At 38.8% G+C, this 22376-nt stretch overlaps 1 protein-coding gene across 1 annotated transcript in view; it reads right to left on the bottom strand.

Annotated features, from left to right (window-relative positions):
- IFT88 (intraflagellar transport 88) overlaps nucleotides 1-22376 on the bottom strand; it is a 62936-nt gene that overhangs the window by 801 nt on the left and 39759 nt on the right. Inside the window, exons 18-25 of the mRNA XM_020802049.3 lie at nucleotides 22131-22239; nucleotides 21720-21870; nucleotides 19514-19629; nucleotides 14847-14899; nucleotides 12469-12534; nucleotides 11232-11338; nucleotides 7244-7304; nucleotides 480-581 (exon numbers count right to left, since the gene is read on the bottom strand). Of these exons, the coding sequence (XP_020657708.3) occupies nucleotides 480-581; nucleotides 7244-7304; nucleotides 11232-11338; nucleotides 12469-12534; nucleotides 14847-14899; nucleotides 19514-19629; nucleotides 21720-21870; nucleotides 22131-22239 (765 nt within the window). The remainder of the gene's footprint in view (nucleotides 1-479; nucleotides 582-7243; nucleotides 7305-11231; nucleotides 11339-12468; nucleotides 12535-14846; nucleotides 14900-19513; nucleotides 19630-21719; nucleotides 21871-22130; nucleotides 22240-22376) is intronic.

Here is a 22376-nt window from a genome sequence, read left to right on the forward strand (position 1 = left end):
TCTACAAAATACAGTAATATTGCCAGAATCGCATTCAGTATATCCATATCTGATCTGTAAAGCTTTCAAAACACACATAAGTCATATTCTTATTTAGAAATGCACAGCACTAACGACACAATGCCCAGAGCTGTTATTCAACCCAGAGATCACCATATTGAAAACAACAGATCCATGCAAACACCCTTGTATAAGTGCTGCATGAAAAGAAGCCACATGCAGAATGGACAGCACTGTGTACAGTTCATAACAGACAGCATAATAGCCATAATGTAAGACTCATGAAATTGTGACAACACATTTCTGGCTAAAAAGTGTATGGTGAACAAGTATTTTGGGTAGATTTCCAAATTGTGTCTTTTCCTCTTTTTTCCCCACAATAAAATTTAATTGCACAAATGATCTGAAAATATGAACTTTTATGTATCTGCTTCATCCACCCAAGGTTATGAAAGCAAGCTGTTAGAATCACTACAAACCTATTTCTTTGCTGTTACTGCTTTCATACGGCTCATTAGACCCTGGCAAAGATCTCAGTTTAGCACTCAGACGCTCTCCTTTAACAGTGATGCTACCAGGATCTGAAAGAACAGAGAAAATTTTATCTGAAATATTATGTAGATTATATAAAGATATTAATTTTCAGTATAACAAAATCAGGCATTTATATAGTGTTCAGACAGATTAATTTCCCATTACAGCTAAATCTACAATGTGAAACTGAATGATATCTTCTTTGTCTTGTTACATGCCATCAATTTGCCTCCGATTTATGGTGACCCTATAAATGAATGGAACACCTAGTGTGGTGTAGTGGATAGAGTGACAGACTAGGACCCAAGAGGCCTGGGTTTGAAGCCCTGCTAAGCCATGGTAACTCACTAGGGGTGTAGAAGAGGTAATCAGGGCTGCTTATGACATGACATTTTGGAGGTCACTGTAAACTAGATGCAACTTGACAGCATGCTACCACAATGATACGCAGTGAGTTCAAATCTGCATTGAAACAGGATTGTACTGGCTCACAGTTTAAACCCCTATCCACAATCTTTCATCATCATCACTTTGCACTTCTCCTTGTACAAATATTTTATTTTAGAGTACAGTTCAGGTTGCTTAATGTATTGCTAAGCCATAAATTAAAGTTCTGATGGCTACTTTTAATTGTATTTTCAAGCTAGTTTAATGATTGTACTGTTTTAATTCTGTTACAGCTCTTCAGAATTTATTTGTAAATTGGATATCTTGTATAAAAATGAATCATAATTTAATATATAGATAGAATACAGCATATGATTTAAAATAAACATATGATGCACAGAAGAAACATGCGCGAGTGCATGTGACATTTATTGTGTTAGTTTTCTGACTTTTTTCCACCCTAGTCCTGCCCAAATACAGGTTGAATGCTGAATGCAAATTTCTGTGGATGGCTTCTGTTGCTTCCCTGTTCTATGTGATAAAGGAAGGCAGGAGAAAAAAAGGGAAGAAAAGTTGACATTTCACACTGCTAGACAACCAGTAAAATAAGGATTTTTAATGTACAGTATGTTTTATCTCATATGCAGCTCATCTACTTACTGCAGGTGCATCTGATTTTAAGCTGCATAAAAGTTACTCTTTAAAAAAGAAATAATGTAACTACTCCTAGAGTGAAGAATATACTTCTATTGACTAACTGTTGCAGAAGAAATAATAGTAATTAAAACCAGAAGCACAGTTTAATGTTTGTTAAGTACTAATATTATTCTAAATTTCAACACACCAAACTTCTCTATGTAATAGAAACTACACTGACCTCTTACCACTTCCAAAACTGGACTATGCCTACTTTCAGGAGAAGAGGCGGCTAGAGAATGAAAAGTAAGAATGAAACGCAAGAAAAGTGAAAAGGTAAGAGCAATAGCAGGGTGCATTCACACGAGAAACTACTGCATGACAAACATCATCAGACCATAAGGAATAGAGACCAAGAATAATGAAGGAAAGTCCACAGAAATAATAGGTTTTCCTTGTTGTAGATGACAAATGATGAAAATCTGAGGCACATATTTGATGCATGGTATTTTCCACACATGAAACAGCAACAAATTATATTCCAAATATGTTCTGCCATAGAAGGCAGAACTTGTTTACACCTCAGTGGCTGCCCCCAGGCTACGGAGCTCCCTTCCATGGGACAAAAGAACAGAAAAGAGGGCTAGCTTGATGGGAGATCAAGCTAGCCCTCTTTTCTGTTCTTTTGTCCTTCTTTTTCAGGCAGGCTTTTAATATGTAAGTTGCTCCTGAGGAAGGGCTTTTAAGGAGAGAGTTGTTCTTTTTAAAATGTGTGTTTAACTTTATTGTGTATTTATTGTTATATAATACAATCAAGTTGCTTCCGACTTATGGGACCCAATGAATGACTGATCTCCAAAATGTCCAGTCTTCAACAGCCCTGCTCAGCTCTTGTGAACTCAAGCCTGTGGAAGTCTGTCTGTCTGTCTGTCTATCTATTTGACTTTTATACCACTCATCTGGCTGCCAGGGCCATCTAATATTTGGTCTTCCTCTTTTCCTGATGCATTCAATATTTCCTAGCATTTTTTTTCTTTTCCAGAGAATCTTCCCTTTTCATTAAGTGCCCAAAGTAAGCAGCCTTAGTTTCAACATGTTTGGCCTAGTGATTTATTTCTTCCTAATGCTTTCAGAGCAGCTTTCACTTCACTTTCTAGAATTGCTGGTTTTTCATCATAGGATTTTTCTTTTAAGGAACCTGTCACCCTTTTATCTTTTCTGTATACATTTATTTGATTTCTTGAAGCATGTATTTGTGACTAGAATATTGTCAGCTTCACAGAATCTATGAGTCATTCTTCTGCTTTGGTTCTGACTCCTAGGCCAAATTTGCTAACAACATTTGGTTCTGCTTTGTTTCCTCCTTTTTGGATTCCAATCATGTATAATTATAAGCATGTCTTATTCTGGTATGTGTGCAATCTTCTCTTGGATGCTATTCACAGGAATCAGATAACCCTCCTATTACTGTAGCTACACTGCCTGCTAATTTGTTTCTGGACAAAATTCAAAGTGATGGTTTTAACCTAGAAAGCCCAAAATAGCCTGGGCCCAAGCTATCTCAAGGACTGCATCTCCCTTTATGAACCTGTGCTAAGATCCAGTGCTAAGATAACCAGGAGATGCCTTTTTCTCTTCGTCCCGCCACCTTCACAGGTATGTTTGGTCAGTAAATGGGAGAGGGCCTTCTCTGTTGCTACTCTCAGACTCTGGAACTCCTTCCCATGAGAGGCTAGGCTGACTCCATCTTTACTGTCCTGCAAGCAGGCAAAGACTTTTTTCTTCAGGCAAGTTTTCCCTTAATGACTGGCTGCTTCAGTAGTGTTTTTAAATGGATTGTTGTACCTTACTGCTGTGAATATGTTTTGGTGTTGGTTATGTTTTTTAATATAGTATTCATTTGGTTCTTTTTAGTGTTTGTATACACAGTGTTGTTAACTTTAAATACTGTCTTTTAATTATATAAGCCATCTTGGGTCCTTTTTAAGGAAAAGATGGAATAAAAATATTTTAAAGAAAAATAAATAAATTCTGGAGAGGAGCCTACAGGATTGGGCTTTGAAACTTTCAAATATAATTGGAGCTATAGCCCAAAACTGAACTAGCACCAGGTATCCATCCTACAAGGAATACAGCTCTACAATTTATTTCAACTTACTTAAAATACTTTTGCTTCACCTTTCCCCTTACAAAAGGACCCAAGGCAGCTTAAAGAATTTAAATACAATATTTAAGAACAAAACAATGAGAATACGAAGGTGACATATATCATTAAAAGGCAATATTTAAAGTTAAAAACACTAAGTATAGCTATATTAGAAAGAAATACCCATCTTAGAAATGGAAAACACAAGCATTACTAAAGACACAGTCAAAGCAGTAATGCCTAAAAAGATCATGCTCAGGTTGCCAGTCATGAGGGAAAGCTTGCCTGAAGAGAAAGGCTTTCACTCCCCTGCAGAAGGACAACAAAGATGGGGCCAACCTAGCCTCCTCTGGTAGGGTGTTGGAGCAGCAACAGAGAAGGCCCTCTCTCGTGTCCCCATCAAATGTCCCTGTGAAGGTGGTGGGACCAAGAGAAAGGCCTCCCCTGGTGATCTTAGTTCCCAAGCAGGGTCATAATGGGAGATGCAGTTTTTGAGAGGGGCCAGGAAACAGATCAACAGCCAGTGAAGCTCTTGCAACAGCGGGGTTAAGTGATCCCTGTAACCTGCCCCAGTCAACAATGTGGCTGCTGCATTTTGGACCTACTGAAGTTTCCTGACATTTTCCATAGGCAGCCCCATGTACATTGCAGTAATCCAGTCAGGATGTAATTAAGGCATGTGTCACCATGGCCAGATCTCTCAAGAAACGGCTGCAGCTGGTGCACTAGTTTTAATTGTGCATTCCTGGCCACCCCCGCAACCTAGGCATCCAGGCTCAGAGATGAATCCGGAGCACCCCCAAAGCTATGCACCTATGTTTTCAGAGGGAGTGTAAACCTGGAGTACCTCCATCTTGTCTAGATACACAGTTTCAGTTTATTTGTCCTCATCCAATCCATTACTGATGCCAAACACTTACGTCATGCTCTTCCTGTCAAATTCACTGCTACTCCGTATTCTCTTCCAACAGATCAAAATAATCAGCTAGCACCTCTATCACAACTCTCAGTTTGAGGCAGATCAAATAATGTAAGGAACAGGATTTTAATGGACTTGTGTACTTCACTATAGTTAACTACCGTAGATACAACATGATACTGATGTATCCTAACAAATGGTGAGGAACACTGTCTAAAGAAGCAACCCTTGTTGTAAGACTGTTCTGCCAAATACAGTCGTGCCCAGCTTAACGATTACCTGGCATAACGATGAATCCGCTTCACAACAATGTTTTTGCGATCGCAATTGCGATTGCAAAACGATGTTTTAATGGAGTTTTTTTGCTTTGCGACGATTGGTTGATTACAATGATCAAAACAGCTGACCGTCGGGGTTTCAAAATGGCCACTGGCTGCTCAAAATGGCTCCCAGCTGTTTTTAGGAGCCATTTGTCGCTTAACAGGCACCTGAAAATGGCCACCGTATGGAGGCTCTTTGCTGGACGATTAGGTATTTCACCCATTGGAACGCATTAACCAGTTTTTAATGCATTTCAATGGGGTTTTTTATTTCGTTTAACAACGTTTTCGCTTTACAGCTATTTCACTGGAACGAATTAACGTCATCAAGCGAGGCACCACTGTACCCTGAAGCTAAACAGTCTATGAGTAAAATTATCCTCTGCTTCTTGCATAGTATGTTAGAGAGGGGAATTTTAAGGACTTCCTCCTTCCCATCCATAGATTTACAAGCAATGTATCACTATCTGCAGCAGAGCTTCTACTTTAACTGGTGCACCCATGCTTAATTCTAGTGTTCACTGGCATTTTTGCTCATCATATAAAGGAATATGTACTTTTATGAATATATTCAGCCAAGGAAAACATGCAGTGCTCTGTCTCTTTAAAGACACAGAGCCATGTGAACTTTGAGTACATCAGTGCTTCTGACTTGGATTCCCCTGCTTCTCTTTACTGAGGTACTGTAATGTTAGTGTTATAATATATGTCATAAATAAAGAAAACTGAATTATATTCATGAACAGCTGATGCTATTCTTCCCCATTCTTTCACTTCAGAAATGCTTTTACCTAATACTAGTAACGATGCACATTGCTGGAAAGAGAAATTAAAAACAAACCGTAGAGGGAAAGTTGCTTTGGTACCGGAGAGGGATTACTATAGCAAAACAGAGCATATTTTTCATTCTTAACTCTTGGCACAAAACATCCAGCTTGAAAGAGCTCCAATTTCTTCACAAATGTTTTAATGGCCTTGATCCAAAGAATGATGTGACTTGCCCTACATGTCCCAATGAGCAAGCTTTGAACATGTGTTTCTGAAACAGAGCACTCTGTGCTACAGGACAAACTTCATTTGAAACAGGGGAGCTTAAAAACAGTTTGTGATACAGCAGGGCAGGATCTGTTGTTCTGTTACGGAAAAGTCAAGTATCTCATGAAACATGGCCAAGCTCTTTGCTAAAGTGAAAACAGAACTTCGGATCATAAGCTATTTTCTCAGATTAGTTAGCAAACATCCCTCAACCCTTCAAAGTGGTGCTTGTGAGCAAAGTCCCACTGAAAGTAAAGGTCAGAGGGTTAATTGAACCAAATGTTTTAAAATCTTTATAGTGGATAATTCACAAATAATTGTTGATGTTGGCTACCTGTCAGGGCAAGGACATGTTTTAAACTCCTTGTCTCAACATTTAAAACCTATTATTTAACAGTGCTGGTGGCATGGTATATTCCTCTTTAAGAGGACTTGGTCCATAACTTCCAGACTTCTGGTGGTTCTTTGGACTGAAGTGGCAAATTCCAGACTTCAGTCATTCTCCCATTTGGCTCCAAAGCTGTGAACTTCCTCACCCTGCACCTCTGTATGGAACCAGAGTGTTGAAACAATATCGTCAGGAGGCTAGCTCCATTACAAATCTGGACAACAAGCAGGGACATCCAAAGTGTAACAGTCAGAGCACAGACATCAGACCAAGATGCACCCATCCTCTCCCAGATTTAATAATCTTATCAGCAGAAGACAACAATAGTTTCAGTGGTGATGGGGTGGATAAATTTTACAAGGGTGAAATGGGAAATGGTGCTTCGACTTACAGAATTTTCAAGTTATGGCCACCGGTCCAATACGGATTAATTTTGTAAGTCAAGGCACCACTGTATATCACTGAAAATCAAGACCACGATCATCCATACTGTGATAATCCCAGTTACCATTTATGGATAATAAAGTTGGATAATAATAAAAGCTAATGGAAAAAAAACCCTGATTCTTCTGAAGTGTGGTACTGGAGGAGAGTTCTGCATAAAATTATCATAAAATGTCAGAAAGAGCAATAAAGGTGTTCTAGATCAAATCAAGCCTGAACTCTTACTTGAAGCTCAAATGACTAAATGGAGGCTGTCGTACTTCAGCCATACCAACCAGAATCCTACTGAGCCTGCACAGTGTAAATAAATAAATAAATAAGCAATGTTGTATGCACCTGTTCTGGTTATCATACCAATGATCATATCTAGATCATGCATTTAGCTGCACACATGAACACACAATCAATGTGCAGAAAACTGCAGAGGAACTTACCTCCGGAAGCACTGCCTTCTCTGCGGGCACGAGCACTACCATCTCTGCCAGACTTGACACGCTGAACAGTAGCAAATGAAAAATACAAAAGTGTTGTTTAATACAATTTGCTATAATTTCCTATAGCACTGTTCACATATAGAGACTCATCTCACAGTTCTGTGGAAAGTAAGGCTACCTGGCAAGCTATATTTCTTGCATTTATATTTTCCCTCTAAGGAGCTCAGGAAGGTAAATATCATCCTTCCCTCCCTCACTCATTTTATACAACAGGAAGTCTGTAAGGTAGAATACATTCAAAGAAAGTAATTAGTCCATAGTCACTTGGTGAAGTTCATGCCTGATTAGAAATTTTAATCCGGAACTCAAGCTCCTAGTCAAATACTCTGACAACTGCACCAAACTGCTTATATAAACAAAATCTATTCACAAATGTAGGTTATCACTGGACTTTGCTGTCACTGTATGAACATGCATATATGAATCACCTTATTTTCCAAGTATACCTGAGAATCATTGTAATTCCACTTCTATATACAAAACTGCTAAAATGTAAAAAATACCATTTACTTCTCCAAGTAATGAAAATAGCATTAAAAGTGACTTTACATGTTGTCACTGTATGGCATAATTTAAAATATGGTGTTAAAAGTTGCACATAATAAAAACCTCAAATCTAACACAATGCTGTCATAGACTTGGAAAGTTCAGCAGAGGGATTCCAAGAAAATGTGTACTCTTTTATAGCAGGTTCATATACGACACATCTTACATTAAAAGTAAAAACATTCAGCTGAAAAAATAATAAAAGTGCTCCTCCATAATGCTTCAAAGAATGTCTTAAAAACTTGTAATCCTAAACTGTTTTACTACCGTAAACATTCAAACAGTTATAAGGAATGCATGAAAAGAAATTGCTACCCTGCAGGTTCTATGTTTCTTGGCAGGAAGCGAAAAAGCTTTAATTAATTTGCTGCAATCAGTAAATTCAAAAATAAAAACTATTAATTTATAAGTTATTTGGAAAGTATCATTTCTTCAAGTGAGGGACACATTAAGATTTTTCCAACTGAATTACTTTTATAATTACTAATCTGTATGTTGTGGATGATTGGGATTTCTACATTAGGTTTTTTGGCAGATCCACACAAACATGTGTGAAACACAGATCCTTTATTTTCAAGTTTAAAAAAAAAACCACAGTGAGTCCCATGCACAGTTTGCAAACATAATAAAAAATGTGCGAGTAATGTGTGTGTTTCAACTCAAGGAGTGTGCATACCAACAATGCTATTTTCTTTGCTATTTAATACTGTATAAGTATTAAGACTCCAAAGTCAGGAGGATGCAGTTATTGTTAAAAACAGGTGAAGTAAGTTCCTTTGGCCCTAAAGGTCTAAGGGCTTTGAACTTGTAGACAGATGGAAATGCCTTTAACTAACAGTATAAACTAGAGATGGGGATATTCGTACTGTATTCGTAAATGGAAATACATCGTCTGTGCACCTGCACCTTTTGTAGTTATGTTTATACTAGAGATGGGGATATTCATATTTGTAAATGAATACAAATATCCACATTCCAGGTGCACCTAAGGCGGGTCTGGCCACTCAGCAACCGTGCAGGGAGACCTGTCCTCCCTCCCCCTGCCTGGAATGGCCAGCCAAGCCAGGAGACAGTGGAGACTACTTCCATGATTGGTGGGAAGAGCGGGAGGCTGGTGATGCATGAGTGGATGGGCTGGTTTCGAGGGCCAGACTCACATTAGGCGCACCTGGGACAAATATCCCCATCTCTAGTACAAACATTAGTACAAAATCTGCAAGTGCACAGGTGATATATTTCCATGTCACACTAAAATAATGATACTACACCAATTATTGTGAATGGATAACCCAGGCCTGCCTAGAAAGACACAGGTATTTTTGTGACGTACTGCAAACTACAGTCCACCACAAAGCTGCTGCTTAATCTTTCCCAGTAATGTCAGTCTTATCAAGAGTTAGTACGTTCCTGTTAAAGGAGGTTGCAAACTGGTATGGAGAACATGGGGCCCTTTAAGCAGCATGCTGCTACCTGCTCAGTTTCTGTGGGCCTGTCAGTCTCCAACTATTGGATTTTTGCCTTTCAAAATGTTGCTGGAAATCTCCTTACATGTCAAATCTCTGCTGAAACAAACTGAGGGCCTGCTGTAGGGAAAATTGTCTTTCTGTAATATTTTCTTTAAAAAAAACCTCTGGAATTTCTGATCACTTTTCAGCTAAAATGAAAACAACATAATGAGCTTTTTCAAATATTAAAATACTGGAATCTGTCAACATGAATTTTTAACCAGAGCACTAGGGTACCAAAATCTACTTCCATGGCCACAGTTCACTCTGAGATATCATGCTGTTCGGTGGGTACCCCTGCTAAGAAAGTTGTTCTGGCTCAAGATAGTGTACCATATGGCCTCACTGCTGGTTTCATTGGCCTATGAAGAAATGGGAAGGGACTCATGGACAGTGAAGATATCCACAATTATATCGAAGCAGAGTTACTCCTCAGCCCGTCCCAACAGGAGGGGATGTGAGGTTACCCTAGAATATGTCATTAAAAGATTATATGATGTTGATATCTAGACTACCGTGGCATCTGTAGTTAGCTGCCTTCTTAGGCATCCTTCAGTCTCGAGAGACTATGGTAATGTGCTCTGAGCTGGAATGTCCTCTCCAGAGCACGAAGCCTGGGTAAAATCATATGGCGGATAGGCTGTGACCCAAGCAGCAAATCTCCACTCTCCACGTTGCTGAAATAGTCCAATGGAAAGGCAAGAGCCAATACAACTGGTTCCAGTGATGTCGCAGGAGTTGACAGAACTACACGAACTGCCTCCGGGACTCCAGCTCCAGATTTTGCCTCGAGGTTAACTCCTGAAGCCTTTTCCATCAGTGGATACAGCCACAAGGCAGTGGAGGTTTGAAATCAGAGTCTTCCTTCTCTTAGATGGGCTGCCTTCCAAGGCTGACGAGCCCCACCTACCTGGGGCTGCCACTCCAATAGGATATACAAAGACTTTTACTTCCCTTTTAGAAAGGTGTCCCCATATTGGTCCTTTATTAGCCCACATGAGTTGACACAACTGTTAACTAAATGCAGACTGAACTCATTGCAGTTTAAAGAGATTCAGGGACATTATACAGATCAACATGGTATAGGCAGATATTGCCCAGCAGGATACTCTAAGATGGAGGACATGGTGCATTTTATAGCAGAATACTCTCTATATGCAGAGAGGAATATTCAGGGATCAATATCTTCAGCCCTTAACTGGGATCAAAGAACAATTTCCCTTTATGTACTGTTTTATTTCTGCAAGCTGGCTAAATTCATTAAAAGAGGCATGGAAAGATGGAACTTATTACCTGATTCACAATCTTTTCAAGTTAATTTCACAACTTGATACTTGATTGAGAATGCTTATTTTATTATCTCATTTTATGCTTTTCTGATTATTCATATGTATTTTGATTAGATACCAAATACTGTATTTTAAGAGTTGTCTAATTTCTGTTTATATGTACAGCCTGCTACAAAGCAATAAAGTATTCAAATTTGTATTTGAAAACAACATATTTTGGTTAGGACAGTAGCCCATGGTAGGTCATTGGATGCAGGTGAAACTGGTGTCTGGACCTACAATAATTCCCATCCCTACACTGCAAAGTGTTTTGTCTTGATTTGTTTTCTGAGTGGCCCTATGATAATAGAAAGGGGGAAAAGTCAATGCAGGTTTTTGTATTAGTTTTCCATTTATAGATGTATGCATGTGTGAATGCACAACAACAGTTCAGCATATGGCTTCAGATGGAAGAGCTTAACTAGGAAGCCTATAGGGCCTTGAGGAACTAAATTACCTGAAACCCCACATCACATGGGGCATCAGCAGCAGTTCTTTGGGAATCTTTTTTTAAAAAATGTTTTTCGTGGATAAACCAACCCAGTGTACCTGTTCTCTCATTTCTTTCAATTTTTCCACTCTCTTAAGTTTTGTTGCATATTCTTGGGTTTCTTTCAGTCCCATGTCTGTGCAGAGTCGGACCAAAAAGCGTAAACCTGGTGGTATAATAGCCATAACATTAATGACCGTTAATACTTAAAAGCAGCTGCAAAAATAAGCAGAACACACTGCCTAGCAACAGTGGCCACAATCCAACACACAGTTAAGTGCACTTAAGCCCAGTGATTTCAGTGCAGAATTCTAATCAATGTATTTATGGTGTGACAATATGATTTAGTAGACATTACAACAATTGAATAAAAACAGCTAATTTTCTTCTCCAATGTCCAGCAATTAAGCCATGAAAAAGAAAGAAAAGTAAATGAATGAATGACAGACAGAGTTCTGACTCCTCTGAAGATGCCGGCCACAGAGACTGGCGAAACATTAGGAAGAAAAACCTTAAGAACATGGCCAAGCAGCCCGGAAAACCCACAACAACCATAAAAGAATAAATATTGTGTGGGATTTTATTAAAAATACTTTCCTATATGAGGATATAATAAGTCACAGGCCATACACTGACACTGGTGCAGGGGTATACTGGTGAGCAACTATAAGTCAAAACTAAAAACCTAAATGCAAGACATCTAACATGTTAAAAAGTTATTTTTAAATTTATTAGATAATGTTAATAAAAAAAATTTAAAATGGCAGTTTCCAGAGAGGTAGCCATATTAGTCTACTGTGGCAAAAATAGCCTTGCAACACCTTGTAGACTAATAAAATTATTATGGCATAGGTTTTCGCAAACTACAGCCCACATCATCAGAGGTAATAAATCAAGACCTGGGGAGAAGGCATTGGACAGAATCTTGCCTGCAAGTTTTCCTTATGTGCCTTGTCATAAAAGGACTAAACACTCACTCTCTTTTTGCATGAAAGCTGAAAATTTAGAAAGGCAGCGTATCAAATTCAGGGAATGTTCACATGGGAATGAATGTTCTGCTTCTTCCATTGAAAAGAAGTGGAGAGAATAGAGAACTCACATAGGGCTCCAGATGATTGTGATAAGTTTACTCCTAATAGCAACAGAAGCAGCATAGAACAGTCATAGATTGGGTTATAATAAACTGCTAAACAGAACAGCAAGGGCTCATAACTTATTGTACCTAACACAAAAGGTGAGTCGCCTATAAAGGCACAGTATGGCACCTATAAATCTGCACAGTACAATATCACTTACATTCAGCATTGTCTGGAAACTTTCTGTGAATCATCTTGTATGTATCCAGTGCTTTCTGGTAGTTCCCTGTTTGCCAAATGAACATGAAACACACATAAGCCACCCTTCTTCAGAACCTGAGGTATCTCAACTTTCACTAGTTTTGGAAGGCCCAGTGATTTACATCATAGCAACAGAGGGCTTAACTCTTTCCCCTTATACTACTTTCTCAGCATAAAATCCTCCTCTCCTCAACCCACCCAAAAGTGTTATTAGCTGCTGAGTTGGGGTTGATCAGCATGTACTCTTCCCTCCTCTGCAGCTAACAGCTGTGGAGACCATTTATATTAGGAAGTGTGATGGGTTGAGGTTAAACAACTCTCCCCAGCTACCAACCCTGTTCTCATCGATATCATAGCTGCTTTTAACCAAAGAAAAAGATACTAAAGGATCAAAACTTTTGGTTCCCTTATCACATCTAGTTAGACCCTTTTGGGAGGTCAAGGAATAAAAAAAAATTACTGAGTGTCAACGGTTTGATTACAGCAGAGATAAACAACCTCCAGAGGCCCAAGGGCTTAATAGCCATATGGATCTGAAGAAAGCTGCACCATCTCTAAAATATTTTAACAACATTTTAAATGATATATTTGGTGACAGCTATAGTTTTTTTTTAAATTGGGGGTTTGGAGGGACAGGGTTGGGGGTCCCTTCAAAGCCTGGCAAAATTACCCTCTAGAAGGCACAAAGGGACCTTTTAAGTCTAAAAAGCTGTCTTGTAACTCTAATGAGAAAAATAGTTTTGTGTGTTTTTTAACATTGGTAGTGTGTATGGGCATGTTTGCTGGGTCCCCACAAAAATTGCAAAATTGCTCCCATGCCCCTTAGAAGGCACAAAGTGACTTTCAGAGTAAAATCCACAGCAAGTCAAGAAAAAAATGAAACATTTTATGGGGCACAGGGATGCTAGGGGCACATTTGGGTCCTGCAGGGGGATCACACTTTGCTCATCCCAGTTTACAAAATGGGGAACCACAAATCTATGTCCCATAAATTGACTCCTGATGCCTTAAACAGCAGCCTCCATCTTGAGATTTTACGGTGGAGAACCTGAAGCTCCAACATTTGGCCAAGCTGATTTTTGGACTTTCACTGTAGGCCTTCAAATTCACCTATTTTTGATATTTGAATGGTCTGACAAAAATATTACTACCTTCCCCCCTCCCAATTTTGTAGAAGCACCACATGGCTTTTTTTCCTGCTTTTTAAAAGTAAACTCTGATGGTCACATTTCCCATTACTACTTAGCAATGTCTAATGTCCTCTTGTTCAACTTTTCACACAAGTAAAATGATGCCATTATCCGACAAGGGTGCTATTGAATTCAATTTAACTTAAGCTAATTTATTGAAAGCTTCCTATCCCCCCTTTCAGGTCCTGAGGCTCCCTTGGGCTCTCTTTCAACCCAAGGAAGCCTTTGGGACCCTCAGGATGAGACTTTAATATCCAAAAATTGTTGCCAGATTGCTGTCACTAAGATTGGTGACATTGGCAGCAATCTAGCAGTAATCTTTGGTTACTAAAGGCTCCCCCCACATCCCAAGGGTACAAAAGGCTTCCTCAAATTGAAAGGGACCCCGAGGGAGCCTCAGAACATGAAGCAGGGGATAGATAGCTTTCAAATAAATTAAATAAAATATTACCATTGTATAATGTTGACATCTTCCTATTTGTACAGAATAAAATTACATCAACAGGATTTCAGCCAATAAAAATCAGTAGTAAAACATTAATTATAGTGAAAGACCACTGGTATTTATTTATTTATTTATTTATTTATTTATTTATTTATTTATTTATTTATTTATTTATTTATTTATTTATTTATTTATTTATTCATTCATTCATTCATTCATTCATTCATTCATTCATTCATTCATTCATTCATTCATTTATTGGACTTATATACTGCCCCATAGCGCTACAAGCACTCTCCGGGCGGTTTTACAATTTTTAATTATACAGGCTACACATTGGTATTCTGACAAAATATCCTTGAAAGTATAACACATACAGAAGAAAGACCAGCACCTGTGCTCTGAAAGACATGTGGCAAATGAGATCAACTGAATAATCTATTCTATAAATAATCAAAACATAATAGCAGTTAACATTTGAATGTAAATTAAAAGTATGTAATAAAACTGGGCTGCAATCCTATACACATTCATCTGAGAATAAGTCCCTCTGAAAATATGCATTGGATCATTATGTCAAACTTTTAGACAGAATAACTAGGAATGACACATATTACAAAATAAAACTCCTGATCTAATTTGTTTATTAAAGAGAAAGAGACTAATAATCAAAACCAGCAGGTGAAATGAAAGGAGGCTTACCACTTCTTCTGTAACAACTAGCAACCATCAATTGCCATTTCACTTGAGTTGGTCTGCAAATAAATATGTTATAATACGATAAATCTTAAACTACTTCCTCTAGATTTCAAAGATATGAAGAACATCCACCACCCAATGAACTGTATCCCAAATTAATTCTTTCTCGGATATGGAGATAATGTTTTTAAATTATGAGGATGAAATAAATTGTACATCGAGTTTAAGTATTCACAACAGCTTTTAATCTGGCACAAATACTATTAAAATTGTACAGCATGCTTGATGGACAAACCCAACATTCTTTTACATCAGTTAAGTGTTTTCTGGTACCAATTATATCAGCTGGAGAGTATTAAGCACATATTGAGAAATTTAAAAGAGGCAAGCGATCTGTCATATACTGGGATCATTCTCTAATATTTTCCTGAATTCTATTCACTGACCTGGAGAGACTTCTTAGGATTTTACATGGGGAGTGTCTCTTCGTCCTACCTGATGATTCCAGGAGTGGAACCTGGGAACTTTTGCATGTAAAGATGCTCTCTCCCTGAACTATCCTTTCCCTTTTTTACTGGAATGGAAATGTGGTACACAAGCTCTCCGTTGCATGAGGCGGTGGAAAAATGTACTGCCCCCTACCACTCTTTCTTGAGTGCAGAAGCACAGTCAATCTACTCCACTCTATTAGAATGGCAGGCTGCTTTCTGCAGGACGAGGAAGCGGCCAATGCTGCCACACAGACCCTTGCCAATGAAGGTGGTGGCAGCAATGATGGTGGCCCTCCTCTACCATAGGAGAAAGAGGAGAAGGATGAAGAGAAGGCAACCACCTAGAATTTTCCAGTGTACCCATCCCACTGGGCCACGGCTCCAAGAAGACGCTGGAGTTCAGGCTAAAGTAATAGCCAGTGGTAGAACTGTATGTAACAACAGCAAATCTTCAATGAAAGAAAGGGTCTCCTTAGGCAGACGGCTGAAGCTGTTGAATTTGCTCCCACCACAACCTCTGTCACCTGAGGTGATTGCCTCACCCCCGCTTTACTGTGTGTCTCACAGTAGGACTGTGTGAGGGTTTTTGGGGCTTCTGGCACTTCCAATAAAGGCCGAGACGGTTGTAACAAATCAACTGGTTCTGTATTTATTGCAACGTTAACATGAACAGGAACTTCATTAATAAACGGGTTTAACGTCTCTTGTAGCTCTAACCTTGGCTGCAAGGGTGACCATAGATTGTTAACAAACGGGTTGCTGTCTTCTAGGTTCCAGGGTCCTGTTATCGGCTTCACAGGACCTAAGTCATTGTCCATTTCCCCCTCCAGGGGAATTAAGGGTAATGTTTCTTCATCCCCGCTACAGTTCCCCCAGGACGATCCCTCTCCTGTACCGGCCACCCATGGCCCGGGAAGACTCCCAACTTCTGCAACTCCGCCATGTGCCATGCCTTTTTCCTCTCCAGCTCACGTGCCACGGCTTCCATTTCTTCCCTCAACTTTCTTCCTTGGCCTCTGTCTCTCCCCAGTATGAAGGACGGGGCTTAAGACCTTGTTGGCGTCTCCTTTCCGCCTCTTCGTGGGGCACCCTCACCTGCTCCCACTTATGGGTCCATGGATCTTCGAGCCAGATCCATTCCCAACCCCCCGGGATCTCCTCCCACTTGCCTTTTATCTCCCCGGCTGCTGCCTCAATCTCCTCCCCTCCCTTTCCCGCCAAAGTTCCCCCCCGGGCCTCGGGATGATGGTTAACTCCTTCAGCGGCTTTTCCAGATTGCTGGTATCCACCCCTATGTTCACTTTAACGGGCTCCGGGCTGCTCTTCCCCCAGTCAGGGGTCTCCACTCCTTTATCTTCCTGACGAGGTGGCAAAGGAGGTGGAGATGTCTGTGTGTGCTGGGCCCTCGATGGGAGCGACGGCACTCCTACATAGGCCTCCATTTTGGGGGCCTCACAGACTGGTCCTGCAAGGGACATGATCTCAATTTTGGCAATTGCCTAATTTTACATAGCCTCCATTATGGCACTGCACAATCTACCTATTCAAGTTTATAATATCTGAAATCAGATATATCCTAAAATACTAAAATTTATTGGAAAATACTTGTATATTCAAAATAATAGAATGACTGCCACTCAAATGAAACAAAATTAAAAACGTATCAAGAATTAAGATAAGATAGTATTTGTTGAAAATCAGTAGGATTCCTTTTTATGCATTCTATGAATAATAATACAGTACATAAATCTGCATACAGAAATTAAATATTTAGTAACCACTACAATTCCAAGAAGCAAGATATTTTATATTAACACATCTCATTCAGGAAAAGTTTATATCAATATGTAAATAAAGAAAAACACCTGTAGGTTTATTTGCTACACTGGGTCCCAAATATCATGGAATCTTTGCTAGAAAAAAGTATTTCAATACTCAGTTGAATATGCCAAAGTTCACTCTATTGTCTCATGCATTTTCCAATGGGCAAAGTGTGCCAGGGTAAATAATACAATAACAAGACTGCATTTTACACTTCGGATGTGGTCAGCAAAACTTGTGAGTTGTTGCTTTAAAAATATTTTCATTGGTCTGTATCCATTTAAAAACTAATCACTTCCCTGGAGCAAATGAAGCCAAAGAATTTGGGCACTTCCTGGAAAATGACGGAGGTGAGAAACTGCCTGGTCTTAAGCGCCAAGAAATCAAGGAAAATAGATGCTATGTGAGGTATTATAAAACTCACATTAGTTTTATCATAAGACAAAGTAGCACAGGCCTGCTGCATCTGTTTCTGCAAAGTACCAAGGACATAAACTGTAGCATTTAACTGGAAGGAGGAGCCCTCAGTCCCAAACCTCTCTCTTCACTGGTTGTTTTTATGTTTTCTCTTAGTGTAGTGGAAAGGTGGAGCAGAAATGTAACAAACAACAACAGAAGAAATGTCTGTCACCTAGGTGCACAGAATCTCTTAAGAATCTTATTACTAATAATTATGTGTCATTAAGTAATTTCTGACTTATGCTGACCTTTCCCGGGACTTCTTAGGTATAGATTACTTAGGTATGGTTTAGCATTTCTTTCTTCTGGGGAGGCCCTGGGACTGTACTGCTTGCCCAAAGCCACACAAGGTTGCCATTCTCCTGGAAGGCATAGTGAGGAATTTAACTCCCTAACCTTGGCTCCAACTCACCAAGCTATCCATCCTGCTCTTAAGAGTCTTCAGACAGAGTTATTTAGACAACAAATTTCCAACAAAAAACCAAGATGGTGATTGCTGTCCACTTATCTGAAGGTGAATATATAAAAGTATATTTCTCTTATATGGAACACATGGAGAGAGAGGCAGTTGAACTAATCTGGAAATGTGACGAACTTGGGATTTATATTTAAGGGAAGCATAAAGTTGGAACCTCACATGTGTTATAATAGGTAAAGGTTCCCCTTGACATTTTTTAGTCAGTCGTGTTCGACTCTAGGGGGCGGTGCTCATCCCCGTTTCCAAGCTGTAGAGCCAGCGTTTGTCTGAAGACAGTTTCAGTTGTCACGTGGCCAGTGCGACTTAGACCCGGAACGCTGTTTACCTTCCCATCGAGATGCTACCTATTTATCTACTCACATTTACATGCTTTCGAACTGCTAGGCTGGCGAGGAGCTGGGACAAAGCGACGGGAGCTCACTCCGTCGCGTGGATTCGATCTTACGACTGCTGGTCTTCTGACTCTGCAGCACACAAAGGCTTCTGCAGTTTAGCCCGCAGCGCCACCACGTCCCCCGCAGTGCCACCATGTCCTAATAGGGTTCCCCAATTGGTCTGCATTGACATGAGGCAGAAGACAATGCCTTTGGAAAATTTCAGGGTACCCCAAAATGTTTGATTTGCAATCGTATTTTATTTCTGCTGGTTTTGCTGCAAGGCCCATAAAACAGCAGTAGTGCTCCTGTAATCAACGTATTTCCCTCAGTACCTCTTGACTCACCCCCCCAAGACCACCCATCCCAAGATATTGCTTTATACTGTACTGTATTGCCATTGTGCCAACATACTTTGGAGATCATCTGACTTAAATGGTGGGATGAATGGCTAAGTCTAGTTCTTGTATCAGCTACAGGAAAACCACCAAAATGGGCAGGACTTGTTAATCAATAGTAATATAATTTCAATGGGTTTATTCTAGTTGAAACTAAATTGGATTTAGTACTATTGCTTCATGTAGTAAATTGCAACTAGACTAGGGCCATTGAATAAATGGATCTCATGGACTTTTTGACTTACTAAATCTGCAGTGATTCAATGGTCTGCTGTAGTTGTAACTTACTGCACTAGGCATCAAGATTTGAGCCAATTTCTTAAAAAAGAAATGCTTAAGACAACAAATTACCCACACAAAAAACTTAAACAAACCAAAACTACCTGGATCTTTTGATTACTTGCTATTGATTAACAAATATTCTAGACCTGATTAGATGCCATTGCTCGCTGTCAATTTTTTACCTAAGCTCACATCTCAGGATTGCCTCTTTAAATTTTCCAAACAAATAAAACACATACACTTCTGTTTTGGTGTTATTTGTTCCATTAACATAACTCAATTTACTCCTCTTATGCCCAAGTTATATTGCCAAAAGTTCCCCCAAGAATGATACTGCTCTAAATAGAGAACAATTACAATTACTTACTGAATAAGTGCTGCTCTTTCAAAGTAGTGAATGGCTTTTTCACAAAATTGTGTGTCAATGTAATAGGCTCCAAGCCATTCAATGACCTCAATGTTTGAAGGGAAATACCGGTAGGACTGACAAAATAAAGAATATGAATGAAACACAACATTAGTGATAAACAACATCTTTATTTTCCTTCTGGAATATCTTACTCATTTGTGTGTTTAATTCTCCAGATGCTGAAAATATGTAATACATGAATGAGCGCAGTGTGCTGATACCCTAACTAATCCCTAAAGAGAGTGTGGCATGTTTTACCATTAACAGAAAACGCTTGAGAAGAATTTGCTGAGACGAGGGCCATATTTTCCATACATACAATTTTCAAATGTTTGAATGTGGTGAAACGAAGTAATACTTCACAAAACTCAGTTCATTACATCAGACATTGATTTTGCTCAAAATAAGATATTGCCATTTTCTGAAAGATATATTTGGGATATGTTTCCTATCACTCTGTTAAAAGATTTTGTACTTTGGAAGGAAACATTAAATAGTTTAAACACTACTATTTAGTTGCTTGGAGTTTTAAAAAATGCCTTTATATACTGACCCATCACCTGCATGTTTACTCAGAAATAAATGATTTTCAATGGGGCTTAGTTCTAATGAGAGTGTTTAAGATTAGAGCCCATTAAAATGTAAAATATCAGGTTAAATTCATTCAATTTCTGCTGAATATATATGAAAAAAGAGGGTAGCAGCCCCCACCTCTTGTGTAAAAACAAATGGACACCCATAGCTCTTGTCAGAGGAGGAATAAAATGAGAATGGTAAATGCAAGAGCCACTGAAAATCAAACCAAACCAAAAACATTTCTATAGAGATGCCAGAACTAAAAGCAAAGTAAAAAATGGAAGGTTACTTATTAGTCTCAACTGAAAGTACATAAATTGTAAAAATTATTTGTTTTGTACTGAACTTTCAAGAAAACAATTAAGAATTATAGGCCTGAGTTTAAAAGCACAAATTGAGAATGGTAGTGGATGCAAATTTTAAAGCAATGAACATTGACAGAGGCATTTGTTTCTGCCCAAATGTAAATTGCATAAGATCTCCAGAGTGCGGAAGCAATTGAAACTCAGAAATAATTCATTCCTTTGGGATAGTGAGTAGTGCAACCAGCAATTTCAGTTATCGTGAAAGTAATGTGACAAGTAGGTCCAAGATACTTTTTAGTTACACTGGTGCCTCGCATTACGAGCGCTCCGTTTGACAATGAAATCGCATCACGACGAAGATTTTGCGATCGCAAAAGCGATTGCAAAACAATGTTCCCTATGGGGGAATTTCGCTTTGCAATGATCGGTCCCGTTTTGCTAACCGATTATCGCAAAGTGATGATTTTTGGCCAGCTGATCAGCGGTTTCAAAATGGCCACCGGGTGAAAAACATGGCTGCCCGCTGTTTTCTGGCACAGATTCCTCGCTGCACAGGCAGCGAAAATGGCCGCTCTATGGAGAATCTTCGATGGACAGTGAGTTTTAAGCCACTAGGAACGCATTAATTGGGTTTAATGCGTTTCTATGGGCTTTTTAAAATCACATGACGACGTTTTCGTTCGACAGCGATTTTTTCGGAACAAATTAACGTTGTCATGCGAGACACCACTGTATAATGAATAACATTCTCTAGTTATTTCTTAAAGTTAGTTTAAAAGAGCATTTAAGACTTTTGAGGGCAGTTTTGACTGGTAGTTTTCAAGCTTTATGTCTTATCAGTCATAAGCAGCAAGAGAATATCATCTGCCCATTCCTTTTTTCTTTTTGTATTTCTAACTGAGCCTACTGTAACTGAGACTTATTATACAAAAGTAAATCACAGTCAGAGTAGACCCATTTGAATCAATTGAATTTATTAAAGGAGTTCACTCATCAAATTCCCATTGATTTAGTGGATCTCCTCTAGTGCAATTTACTACATTAAGCAACAGGATTTTGGCTTATTAAATTATAAAGCTATTTGATAAAATAATATTGCTATTAACTGATAAAAATATTCGCTTTATACTGTTGTCTTCATTTATACAAATATGTGATGAACTTAAGTTTATCAAGAATCCTCCCAATTACTGGCATCAAAACATCAATTTAAAACATGCTTTCCTTTGTATTGTGTAACCCTAGGAAATGCATGTGGAATTATAATGTGAAAAAACACATACCTCATAGTAGTACTGAAAAGCTTGTGATTTATCTCCTTCATTATCATAGAGTTCTCCAAGCTTTGCTAATGCATGTGAGTCTGTTGGAATAACACTGATGAGTTGCATAAGCCACTCAATGGCCTGATTGAGATCCTCCATCAATTCATATCTGAAGCACTATCAGTTAAGAAACTTCTTATTCTATTTTATGTGACACATGGTAACCCGATATACAATTTTTACATGAATATCTACTGTATTATAATAGATCTATACAGAGCTTGTAAAACAGAAGTTACATGTCTGTCAGAGATGTTTTAATTGTGGGTTTCTTGCAGACTGGATTAGATGAGCCCAGTTCTACACTTTGGTGATCCCACAATTTGACATTTGAAATGTTTAATTCTTTACTTGTTGGAAAAAAGATACATGCTTGCAATTTGGAAGAGAACTTGGGCACTGTTTCGAAGGATAGCGTGTAGCTTCAAAAAACAATCTAATGCCTCATCTAACTTGTTCAGCTTTTTATATGCTAAACCTGAAAAGAAAAATAAGAGAGAAAAAGGTCATCAAAATGGAAAGTGTCACCAAAATTACTAGATAGAGAAGCTGACATTGTTGCTTGGATCCTTTGCAAGAAAGGTGGTATAGAAATATTTTAAATAAATAATAAAT

The sequence above is a fragment of the Pogona vitticeps genome, chromosome 3 (assembly GCF_051106095.1).
Source record: "Pogona vitticeps strain Pit_001003342236 chromosome 3, PviZW2.1, whole genome shotgun sequence".
NCBI lineage: Eukaryota > Metazoa > Chordata > Lepidosauria > Squamata > Agamidae > Pogona > Pogona vitticeps.